Source organism: Podarcis cretensis (genome assembly GCF_951804945.1).
Source record: "Podarcis cretensis genome assembly, chromosome: 3".
NCBI lineage: Eukaryota > Metazoa > Chordata > Lepidosauria > Squamata > Lacertidae > Podarcis > Podarcis cretensis.
In genome coordinates this window covers 57,290,000-57,302,639 of record NC_137172.1, presented here as the reverse complement: position 1 = coordinate 57,302,639, position 12,640 = coordinate 57,290,000, and the positions used below count along the sequence as shown (strand labels likewise).

The 12,640-nt window shown below is 43.8% G+C and overlaps 1 protein-coding gene and 1 long non-coding RNA gene across 9 annotated transcripts in view; one reads left to right on the top strand and one right to left on the bottom strand.

The window, feature by feature from the left end:
* Positions 1-872: 872 nt before the first annotated feature.
* Positions 873-3,141, top strand: LOC307213578. The gene is made up of 2 exons (XR_013837579.1): positions 873-2,191; positions 2,569-3,141. It is a non-coding gene; the product is annotated as an uncharacterized lncRNA (long non-coding RNA).
* A 7,355-nt stretch (positions 3,142-10,496) lies between these two features.
* Positions 10,497-12,640, bottom strand: part of IPCEF1 (interaction protein for cytohesin exchange factors 1) — a 56,431-nt gene continuing 54,287 nt past the window's right edge. For all 8 annotated transcript variants that reach the window (XM_079971547.1, XM_079971545.1, XM_079971546.1 and 5 more), the window contains 2 exons: positions 11,908-12,095; positions 10,497-11,580 (listed from right to left, as the gene is read on the bottom strand). In XM_079971547.1, the coding sequence (XP_079827673.1) occupies positions 11,377-11,580; positions 11,908-12,095 (392 nt within the window). In that variant the 3' untranslated portion in view covers positions 10,497-11,376. The remainder of the gene's footprint in view (positions 11,581-11,907; positions 12,096-12,640) is intronic.

The following is a 12,640-nucleotide window of genomic DNA, read 5'->3' as shown; positions in this document are numbered from 1 at the left end:
GAAATGTATCGTGCAGGTTGATGTTATTAACTGTTTCCCGATTTTGACACAAAATAATGCATTCCACCAAATCATTCCCCCAACCACTGGCTCTTACTGGTGTTGAATTGAGTTTTACTCAGAGTAAACTTACTGAAATTTCAGTGGGTCCACTCAAACTTAGCTGAACACCATCCCAACCTTTCATTTTTAGAAGTTACCCATCTAACCAACCATCAAAGCTACTAGGCTCAAATCAACCTTCAAAGGAAGAAAGAGAGAAAAGAGTGGTAAAATCTAAGGAAGGGTGGAGGGAGAAAGAAATGAGGTGTGTGTGTCTTCAACAGGAAGTAGGTCAATAACTTAGAGATTCCCAATTTTATTTTATTTTTTTACTCTGAGATAATGCATTCTTTAGATATACTGGCCTAAAACCCACCCATCAAGGCAACAGTTACCGGTAATTCTATAGTGTTTTCTGTCACCTATGCCCATGGGCATAGCTGGGGGGGGCAGGGAGGGGCAGGGAGGGGCAGGGAGGGGCAGCTACCCCCCCTAAATTAATAAAAATCAATAAAAATACACAGCAAACTGAGGTTCTCCCTCCCTCCCCCCCAATAAAATGCCTGCCTATGCATACAAGTGTGTTAGTATGTACAACACAAGGCTTCATCCTTTACCACTCAGTATTGATTCATCTAGATTGTAGATCAAGAAGAAAAGGCTCTCAACTGCCTGCAAATCTCTGCATGTTCTCTGTGTGGGGTGTCCTCACTGGGGCATATTGCTGTTGCAAGCAGCAGCATCAAAGAAAGCTGGGAAAGATTTTGCGAAACAGCATGCTACCTAGTAATAAAGTAGATTGTTGAGGAGCATGCTAAGTGAGGAAAGTGTGATTTGTGCCTAACACCAAAGATCAATTCACAGGAATGGACCTGTTTTGGGACAGGCGTGCAAGCTCTGGACTAAGAGTCCATTGGATCCTAGGTATTGGACCGAGCACCAATCCAAGGTCAGAAAAGAGCATTCTCAATCAGAAAGAAAATAATTTTGCTCAGGTTAAGATCTGGATTAGCCCCAAGACTGATGGTTAGGCCAGGTCAGAGCAAGCAAAAAAATAAATTTTAAAAAATGGCAGTCCTCTTAGCAGAAGAGCTTCAGAAGAACTTTTCCCATTTATGCCAAGAAGAAGTCCAAGGTCACATGTTCAGCGATGCATTGGACAAAGTGTGATCTTCCATAAAATATCAAACAACATGAAGGTTTGTAGCTTAGTGGGAAAGTACTGTATGCAGAAGCTCCCAGATATTTCCAGGTAGACCTGTCCCTGCCTGAAACCACGGAGAGCTGTTACCAGGCAGTGTAGGCAATATTGTACTTGATGGACCAATTGCCTGACTAAATATGTTCCTATGTTCCTATATTCCTAACAGCAAAGTATGTGAGCAAAGGGCAGCCATGAGCAACAAGGAGACTGCCTGGGCACCATCTGGTGGAAAGGCAGGATAATAACAAACAAATACTGTACAGCAAACCAATTGTGTATACAGCTGATGAGAACTAGGCTGCTGCTGATCTCTCTGTAAATTGTTTTACACATCACTCTTGGCCTCCTAATTAGAGCTACTGAAACACTGCAATCCCTTGCAGATAGAATCCAGGCAAGTCAGTCCGTGGATTAAAACTAATTTAAGTATGTTTGTAAAGCACCCAGCACAGTATGCATCTACATCCTCAAATCTGGCTTTTAAGAATCAACATGTAAAAGTTTTCCTTGCACAGATGTGAGCTGGTTCACCCTAGTTAAGCCAATTCCTGATATATGGGAAGGAAGAGTCCTACCATCTACAATGCAAACCAGGCCCAGTTTCTTACAGTTAGGGGATAGGTGGAAAAAGACAAGTTTCAATACTAATAGTAAAAGCGACAAAGCACTTTCTTTACTCCAGAAAGTCAGGAAACAAACATGCAAAGCAGCACCAGTCTTTGACCTGGAGACTGAACTAGCAAACCATAGATATAACTCTGACCAGGTTGTTTGCAAGCCCAACTATTTTCTAGGCAGCAGTTGGCCATTGTCTTAAACAGCTTCCCCATATCTGGTGTCCCCCAGATGTTTTGGAGTACAACTCCCATCATCACTGACTCATTCTGGCTGAGGCTACTGGGAGTTGTAGTCCAACAACGTTTGGAGGTCACCATGTTGGGTAAGGCTGATCTTAAAGGTAAAGGTAAAGGTACCCCTGCCCGTACGGGCCAGTCTTGACAGACTCTGGGGTTGTGCGCCCATCTCACTTAAGAGGCCAGGGGCCAGCGCTGTCCGGAGACACTTCCGGGTCACGTGGCCAGCGTGACATCGCTGCTCTGGCGAGCCAGAGCCGCACACGGAAACGCCGTTTACCTTCCCGCTAGTAAGCGGTCCCTATTTATCTACTTGCACCCGGGGGTGCTTTCGAACTGCTAGGTTGGCAGGCGCTGGGACCGAACGATGGGAGCGCACCCCGCCGCAGGGATTCGAACCGCCGACCTTTCGATCGGCAAGCCCTAGGCGCTGAGGCTTTTACCCACAGCGCCACCTGCGTCCCCAAGGCTGATCTTAAGGCTCCTCAATTCTAAAGAAAAGCCCAATGACTCTTGCAAGGATGTTACATTATTATTGGAAGCATCTTACTTGTTATCAGGTGAAAAACTGAACACAAGAGTAGCCCCAGCAGCCAACTTGTCTAAACAACACAATTAACGTTACTGATCTACCCTCAGTGCTCCAATACTCCATGTCCATTATGAACCTCTTGAAGAAAACATAATTAAAGCAGAGCTCAGAGGTTACTGCATTCAATAGCTCTCCCACATCCTCTCAGTTATTTCTTTTATGCCAGGAGTAGAACGGTGTCTCTGAGCATCACAACCTCTCTCCATGGGTTAGTCAAGCACAAGAATTTGAAATATTCATTTGTGTGCAATATCGGAACTGTTTTCAGTACATTATTCAACGTATCTTGCTGAAAGTGATGATGGGGAACCTCGTATCAAAGCATAAACCAACACTGCTGAACTGTGCTTTTCTGAGAAGGCATGAATATTCATTGTAAATGTGTTACAACAATTTGTGACCTGACTTCTTTGCCCCTGATGCATTAATAAAGAAAAATCTGAATCAAACTTTTTTTCATTTATGTGTGGTGTACAGCAGGTGAAGCTGGTGGAAACAAGCAGCAGAAGGGGAGGGCGGGTAGTCAGGAAATCAGCCATCACTGCGTGGCTCTCCATGGAGACACAGCACTGCTTGTGTGGGCCCATCTCTCCACGGCCCCCACCCCAGGTCCAGCTGCCAAACAAGGTCAGAGATCCTCCCTTCCACTCTCTCTTGGGTCAGTCCATTGGAGTTGTATAGTCAGTAGCACAAATATATTTACAGAAGACTCCTATGCATGTCTATTCAGAAGTAAATCCAACCAAGTTCAGTATGGCTTACTCTCAGGTAAGAGGATATTGGATTATAGCCCTAGTCACCTGAAGCAACCCAACCATGAAGCAGGTTATGTAACCATCTTCAAGCAGTAAATTTGGGGTATTATTTCCTGTGACACTGAGAGATTGACTTAAAGGGCCAAATCCATTGAAAAATTCTTCTCAGCGAGACTCACTGAAATGAATTGCACAACCATTCGTTGTAGTGGGGCTTCTGACTGGAACTTTCTAGGAGATAATAGACGGAAGGTCCCATACCATTTTCTGCCTCCCGTGTCAAAATATTTTATTGACAATACAACTCACTACAATACTTTTTAGATTCAGCATTTCAAGATGCAAACATTATTGAGGAATATCTAAAGGTACTCATGTACCTATCAGTTTTGAATTGTCCTTTTTTAAAAAACAAAAACAAAAAACCCCTGAAACAGCAATAATATGAAAACATCTTTGTCAGAAATCAGCTTTCGTAGTCAGTCACCGTTACAAAAACCACACACACATAATCTCCTATAATTAGGTTAGATTGCTCAATAAATTCTGCATTAAATTAGCAATCAAGGCTAGTTTGCAGTTGCAACAAGAACAGGAATAGGTCTTATTAAACAAAATTAGCTTTCATGCTGAGCTCAGCAATAGAAAAGAAACTCAGTAAGTCTGAAACCTCTTTTTTAAAAAAATAGTGTTGATGTTATGGGAGTGATGGGGTCAGAGCCTAGGGCTTGCCAGTCAGAAGATCAGCAGTTCGAATCCCTGCTCCCATTGCTCGGTCCCAGCTCCTGCCCACCTAGCAGTTTGAAAGCACTTCAAGTGCAAGTAGATAAATAGGTACAGCTCCAGTGGGAAGGTAAATGACATTTCCATGCGCTGCTCAGGTTCGCCAGAAGTGGCTTAGTCATGCTGGCCACATGACCCAGCTCCCTTGGCCTATAGAGCGAGATGAGCGTGCAACCCCAGAGTCGTCCGCGACTGGACCTAACGGTCAGGGGTCCCTTTACCGTTACCTGATGGAGTGAGAAGTACCTGGTTGCCTGAGACACTCAGCAGAGGAAAGGAAGAGAATGTCATAGGACAGTGAACAAAAGGAGAGGCTTTCAGGCAAGGGCAGAGTTTGAACAGAAAGAGGGGTGGGGGAAGAAAGGGGTCACTACAACTTCCATGAGGATAAAGATTCACTGTATGAATTACTGTCCTCTTCAAATTTAGTCTGCCCTGCTACGCACCAAAAAATGACGCAGGAAACCAGAGTTGGCTTAGAACTCTGTGTGAGTGATTGGTCTTCAACTGGTGAGCTGGGATCACTACTGCAAGGGTAAAAGGACATGTGCCCCTCCAGATGTTGCTGGGCAGGGATAGCCTAACTACTATTGTCTGTGCTCTGGTAACCTCAAGGTTAGATAACTGCAACACATTATACGTAGGGCTGGCTCTGAAGTTGGTTCAGAAACTTCAGCTGGTGCAGAATTCAGCAGCCAGGCTGCTCACCGGAACAAGGCGGTTTGAACATATTACACCGATCCTGGTCCGACTGCACTGGCTACCAATTAGTTTCCGAGCCCAGTTCAAAGTGCTGGTTTTGACCTATAAAGCCTTAATTGGCTCAGGACTGCCTCTTTCCATATGAACATACCCAGACCTTGAGATCATCTTCCAAGGCCCTTCTTCATGTGCCTCCTCCTCCTCCTCACAGTGGCGGAGCTTCATGCTCCGGCACCAGAGGGTGGAGAGCAGGCAGGGGCAGGTCTGGTATGCGTCCTGGGGGTGTGGCATGCTGCCTGCAGGGGCGTGGTGCCCAGCGCAGGCAGGGGGGCAGCCGCGATGGCACTCCACCGGGATCATGCTGCCAGGGGCGGTGCACTCCCCTCGCACTCCTCTTCTTTCTTCAGCACCTCCTCGAGAGGTCCTGAGGGTGGCAACATGAGAACGGGGCCTTCTCTGCTGTGGCTCACTGTCTGTGGAATGCCCTCCCCAGGGAAGTTTGCCTGGCACCTTCATTATACACCTTTAGGCACCGGGCAAAAACATTCCTTTTTAACCAGGCCTTCGGTTGATCCAATTGACATTCTATGCCCTTTTAAAATGTGTTTTTTGGGGGAGAGGGTATTGGGTTGCTATTTTTTTTAGGTATTTTGTGGTTTTATATCTTGATTTTATTCTGTGAACCGACCTGAGACCTCCGGGTATAGGGCAGGATATAAACTCAAATAACTATGACGACAACAACTACTACTAATACTACTCCCCAAATCCCAGGCCATTAACCATGCTGGCCGAGATTACAGATTCCCCATCCCTGCTGAACTAAGGTGTTGCAGGAGCAGCATCAGTACCACATCCAGATATGTGGCTTAAAAAGAGAGAGATCTTAGTTCTCAAGTACATGTTTGGGCTAAAGGTGGGTGGCAGGACAGAAAAAGCTGGAGACTAATAGTGTCAAAGTTTTGACTTGTTTTGGCCTGTTCTTGCACTTGCTCCTCAAAGGTGGGGAACCCCTTTCACCCTTGTGGGCAACCTTCCAGGGGCCACCTGCCATCCCACCAGCTCCAGCCAACTCACCCAACTTCTAGTTCGTGGGTGTGAATGGGCAGGCTCCCTTAATAAGTGCTATCACTTAGCAGAAGGTGTTTAATCAGTGTGCAGCTTCCCTGTGTGGTGAAACACTGAACTGAACTGGACAACTTTCTCTATAAAGCTCCCTCAGCCCTGGACTGACTCCACCCACCCTGGTTGGCAGTGGAACAGACTCCCACATGAGATGGTGGGCTCTCCTTCATTGGAGGTTTTAAAGCAGAGGTTGGGTGGTGGCCATCTGTTGTGGATGCTTTGGTTGACATTCCTGAAATACAGGGGGTTGGACCCGGTGACCTTCAGGATCCCATCCAACTGTGATTCTTGGTAAACCCTGTTGAGTTCAATGGGATTCACTCCCACAGGATTGGCCATGTGGAAACCCCAGGGCAGAAAGGAGTAGAAAGGATTTCCCAATTCAGCTGAGTCTTCCTTGAGCCACGATCTTCTTGAGCTGTGGTGTATTCCTGTATCCTTCATTACTGACTTGTCCTCCGATTCAGATTTGCTCTTTAAGCCCGGCTATTGGCTCATCCCACAGCTTCTGGTTCTGGGTTCACCTCAGATTTCTGTGTCCAGCTGACATTGCCAGGGCCATAGCACTGTGGTGGTACACCTGCCTTGCATGCAGAAGGCCCCAGGTTCAATCCTTAACATCTCCATGTAGGGCTAAGAGAGTCCCCTGCCTTAAACCCTGGAGAGGCCCTGCTAGTCAGTGTGTAGACAATACTGAGCTAGATGGATCAAAGGCCTGAGGCAGTTTCCTATGTTCCTGGTGAAGTTACCTTCTATTGGAGAAATTGGGTTCTAAATTGGGGAGGGGCAGGGGGGTAGAGAGAATGAGCACATTCATATCATACATTGAAAGCACTATAAAACCACTTTAAACGGTCATGGCTCCCCCCCCCAAAAAAAAATAATTCTGTTAAAGGTGCTGAGAGTTGTTAGAAGATCCCAGATTCCCCTTCCAGGGCTACAATTCTCAGGGTGCTTTAGCAATCTTTCCTCCCAGGGAACTCTGGGAAATGTAACTCTGGGAGTGGAATAGGGGGGTCTCCTAACAACTCCCAGCACCCTTAACAAATGGCAGGTCCCAGAATTCTTTGGGAAAAGCCATGACTTGTTTAAAGTGATATCCTAGCGCTTTAAATATGTGGTGTGAATAAAGGAGGAAGAGAGAGGTCTCTTCCTCCAGGCAATCTGTCAGAGAACCAGCCCATCATTCTCATGGGTGCTTTGCTAGTTTATGAATTAGCGCAAATCAAAAACAAACACCAGCCAGCTAGCCATAGCACTCAACTAGAAAAGAAATCCAACACCTTTATGTGAAATTTATTTTTAACAAGGGCTGTTTGTATGTGAGAAATTATGCCTAGGGCATGGCAAGTCATGGCTAGAACTGAACCATGACTCCAAGGGCTCTGCATTGTGGTTGGTCTCTGCCTCTAAGCACAGTTCAATAAAGCTTTTAGTCCAAGTGCTTACAAAGAGCTAGGAAACAGCTGCATCTCTTTGCTTCAGTGTGACATGGATAGGCGAAACCCATTACTTATGCAAATATAAGTTAATTATATTCTGCCCTCTGGTCAAGGCATCTTCAGTTGATCAAATAAATGTATCCATCATACAAAACAGGAACGAAAAGGAAAATATACTCTAACAAGTCCTTGTAGTACCATGAAAACCCAGCAGGATGCGCTTGTGTGCCATTTTCAAAAACCCAGCATAGAGAAACACACAGAGAGAGAGAGAGAGAGAGAGAGAGAGAGAGAGAGAAACACACTGCTTTTTCTAGTGATACAAGCTGTTTTCAGGCACCATATTCATTCTTGCTGTCATAGATATTAGAAGTAACTGGCTGTACTTTTGAATAAATAAGGTCTACTATTCAATGTATCAAATTGTAAATTTCAACAGAAGTCTCATAAAGTTCAACGAAAAAAGCAGAAGTCCCAGTGGATCAGTTCATTCTCTAGTCAGTTCATGCATAAGGTCCATACATGTAAAAGTATCTATTCCACCTGTCTGTTCAAAGAGTCAAATAATCCACATGAAGGGTTGTTACAGTTCCACAGAATTCTTTCACAGAGTCGAAGACAAGGATTTCCGGAATATTAGCCTTGTTTCGCCATCCTAGGCTTCATCAGTAACAGGCTCATTACAGGATAGTGGATCTTATAGCATAGTAGTGGTTGCAGTAAGCAGTGACTGTTACAAAGCAGGATTATTGGGACAAGCACAATATTGGTTTGATACAATTTGATACAATGAATAGTATACCTTATTTATTCAAAAGTGCAGCTGGTTACGTCTTGTGTGTTTATTGAGTACAGTGGTACCTCTGGTTGCGAACGGGATCCATTCCGGAGCCCTGTTCACAACCTGAGCAGGATGCAACTCACATCTGTGCGTGCGAGGGCCACGATTCGTCACTTCTGCACATGTGCGTGACGTCATTTTGAGCGTCTGTGCATGCGTGAGCGGCGAAACCCGAAAGTAACCCTTTCTGGTACCTCTGGGTCGCTGCGGGACGCAACTTGAAAACGCTCAACCTGAAGCAAACACAACACGAGGTATGACTGTATGTTTCACGTAACTATAGGTTTGTTGTTGTTTTGTCATAAATATTAGAACACTTTGTTTTGCATCTTCAAAAGCATTTAGAATAAGTCATGTCACGGACAATAAATTAAACCCATTTCTTTACCATGTTCAGTCAATTCTTAAGTTTGCAATCACAATGGGAGTCATCTTTTACTAAAGGTGCAATCTCTAGGCTGCAGTCCTAATACACACTTATCTGGGAGCAAGCCAGGATTGCTCTGGGAGGAGTGCGTTTCAGGAAGTACTTAATTCAGCTCAGGTAGACTGACATCTCCTTTATTGGAGGTTTTTAAAGAGAGGTTGGTGGACCATCTGCCAGAAATTCTTTAGCTGTGGTTCCTGCATTGCACAGGATTGGACTAGAGAACCCTCGGGGTCCCTTCCAACAGCACTACTGGCATTAAACAGAGTGGTGAAGTGGTTAGAGGAGGGGTTGTAAAATGTGGTACTCTCCAGATCTGGTTGAACTACAACCCCATCACACCTGACCACTGACCTGGGTTTGCCCAGACCTGCTGCAATCATAGGAGCCGGTGCCTACGGGCTGATGGCCCTTTGCCCCCCCAAAAAAAATATTTGAGGGCCCCCAAAATTTGACTGACATTGCCATTCAAATGGTGTGCGTCTGCACATCTTGTGATCAATTATGTGTAGCAGGGCTTAAATGCCTCCCCCAACACTTCATTCAAGTTGGCACCACTGGTTGCAATGTATACCAGACTGACACTCATACTTGGAATTGTCTTGTCTTTACCAAAAGAAAAAGAAAAGAAAAGGTTGTTCATTCTCTGCTTATATGAAATCTCAAGGGCAAAAGCAGTTTCAGCCTGCCTTCTCCCACTTGCAATAGAGTGGGGGACTTTGGGACAATGTCAGGAAGGAGTTATTATTAAAAAGCAGAACTTGCCACAATCCAAAAAACAGCTCAGTCAGGATGAACAAATTTAATTGGAGATGTATATTCCGTTCCGAGTGCTTCACACAAGCCAGGAAATACTATTCTAACTTAACGTTGCAAGAAAGCCGAAGAATTTCCTTCCTTCCTGCTAGAAAATTCACCTCACATAAATTAAAGAATGCTTTCTATAATTACAATGGGTTTATTTGTTTATTTGTAAACTAAGAGATTCCTCAGGTCGACTGCTTTTCTGGGACTCAGCTAGAACTGAGCCAAAAAACCCGACCCTTTTTTGTGGGGGAGGGTAATGCCAAAATGTGCTTCCCCTTTTCATCTTTGGCAGTCCTTGTAAAAATATTCATTTATCTTGAATTCTTCTTTGCCTTCAATGGTATCATCATGTTGCAAGATATGATTGGCTGCGTTGACCTGTATCATTTTATTCACTGATGCGATATCACCTATAGCATCATGGCATGATCCGTTTCGCTACAAGGTCACTGACTACAACCACATTTGACAACCCCTCCTCCATGGTGGGCAGGAGATGGATGGACAAAAATTCCTATCATGCAGAAAAGGTTTGCAGGTGAACATATGATGCAGGCCAGTATTCAGAGTGGTTCCCAACATTCCACCACACTCTGGCATATTATTGAAACTAAACCCAGGGGAGAGATGCTATGCAAAGTTGAAGAAGCATTATCTTTAATGACTGGAGTCAACACCAGGGACAAAACTGATTCTTTAGCAATACTGTACAGTGAATATGGGTAGTAAGCAACAACATGCATTTGTAGGGTAAGTCAGCCAGATGCATTCTGCTGCAAATTAACAAAAAAAAAATTATATCCTGTTGAAGCTCCCTGCAAAGTATATATTTTCATATTGAGAAGAGTTTTCTTTTTCTTTTGTAAGAATCTTTAGCACACTGTTCCATAAAACAGAAAAAACAACAACCCAGAAACCTAACAGAGTTTGCACAACGCTGCAGAATTTATTTTGGCATGAAAAACAATTCAAATGCAACTTTCCCCAGATGATGTAAGGAAACAACTTTTTTTCTGGCCATTCATAAATACAGTGATGCTATGATTGCAAAAGGTGTTCACTCAACAGATGACAAGGCTTTTTAACAGAAGACAGGCACCATCCAGTCATCAGCAGAGGTTACAATCTTAATGGAAGTTTAGACAAGCTACAACAAAAGGGTGGTTTGTTTGTTTGTTTGAACCCTGGCAGCATTTCTACAACTTTTTTTTTTTTTACTTCTCTTAGCAAACTTTAAAATAACCATGAACTTCTTATTTACACTATGTACATACTCTTTAAAACCCTTAATGTCCAGCTGTTGTGCTTGCTAAAACATTTGTGTTATGAAGGTCAGCCATTTTTAAAAAATGGAATTCCAACTCCTGTCCACCAGATAATTGCTCTCCTTAGAAGTTCACAAAGACTGTGACATCACCACTGTGATGACACCACTTGGGTAGTGGCATTCTATCTTGAAGGAAGATAAGGTAAATCACTCACTTAAAGGAAGATAGAATGGTGAAGAGCCAGGGCTCAGGATAGAGCTCTGTTTCGCATGCAGGAGGTCTGAGTTTTAATCCCAGGCGTGCCCTAGAAGGGCTGGGGAAAACCCCTTCCTGCCGGCCAGTGTAGACAACACTGAGCTAGATGGACTGCCTTGGCTTAAGGCAGCTTCCTATGTTCCTAATACTGAGATAAGAAATAATGCTCTGGCTAACGGGTTGAGTTCTCCACTAGAAAATCAAAACCGGAAACGGTAGCAGCTTATACTATTTGTAAATGAAGACAGTGTGGGGAAAGTACCACACAGTCCACTCCTCTCAGATAGTGCTTTCAATGAAAGATGGTTGCAGCATCGTCTCTGCTTCTGTGCTATTTTCTTCAGGCGTATTCAGAACATCCTGCTGCTGATAGATATCTTGGACCAACATGGTGTTTGAATCCTTCCACTCCCTGTACTTCCTTGCTGTTAGCTCAGGATCCTCCAACAACTGGTTAATCGTGGCCAAGTCATGTTCCTTGCACTAGAAGAAAGAAAGAAAGAAAGAAAGAAAGAAAGAAAGAAAGAAAGAAAGAAAGAAAGAAAGAAAAGTTTGTGAAACTAGAAATGTGAGTTGACCACTAGAGGTCTCTCATATCTGGATTGTTGTCCAATCCTAATGTTCTCCTCTCCAAGCTATTGGCTCTGGAGACCAAAGAAGATAACATTGACCTTCAAAAAAATTTAAAAGAATACCCAGATTGTAAACACAATCATGATTTCAGGGATTTTCTGAGGCTGCTAAAAATTACACACAATGAGTTAAATGCCTCAACAACAGCTGAAGCACAACAACTCCATAAATGCTCACCTTTAACGTACTATTCAGTGCTCGGATTTTGTGGAGTTTCTCATTAACAGTCGGGTTTTTGCACCTCTTGATGAAGGATTTTCTCAGCTCCTTTTTTGTAGAAGGTCGCCTGTCCCCAATGGGAGACAAACTCGCTTGCTCTAAGGACTTGTAAAGTTTCTCCATTTCATCTACGGAACATTTTGCATCTGTAGGGAAGACAGAAGACAGGCTGTGTCTAGCAACAAGTCCTAGGGCTACTGAGTGCTCCATATTTGTCTACTGGCTCTCAAGTGACCATACAAAGGATTTTTTTTTTATTTTTTTTTTTTTGGAGAGGCTTTGTTTTGATCTCTTCCAAGTTTTCCTAAAGTTATTTCCCCCACATTTTAAACAGCTCTATGGTATATCTGCAAATATTTGTATTTGAATACTTCCTAACATGTGCATTTAGTCATTTTGCAACGCTGCGCAAAGATAACACCCTGTCAATTGTACTTGGACAAGAGCTAAATATAGACAATACTGAAGAAAAGAGCTGGTTGTGTCGCAAGACCATGACAGGAAAGAGCAATACTGGGGCCAATTTGCTGCAGCAGCATTTCCTGTGCATATCACTGCCTCATTAAACATGCCCTAATTATGGCAAAAAAAAAATCTTTCCTACTCATTGTAAAAAGCAGTTGCATAAAATTAACAGAAAGTCGCATCAGAATTTATAAATGTACACCTGCATAAAGTGTTTCTGTGACAA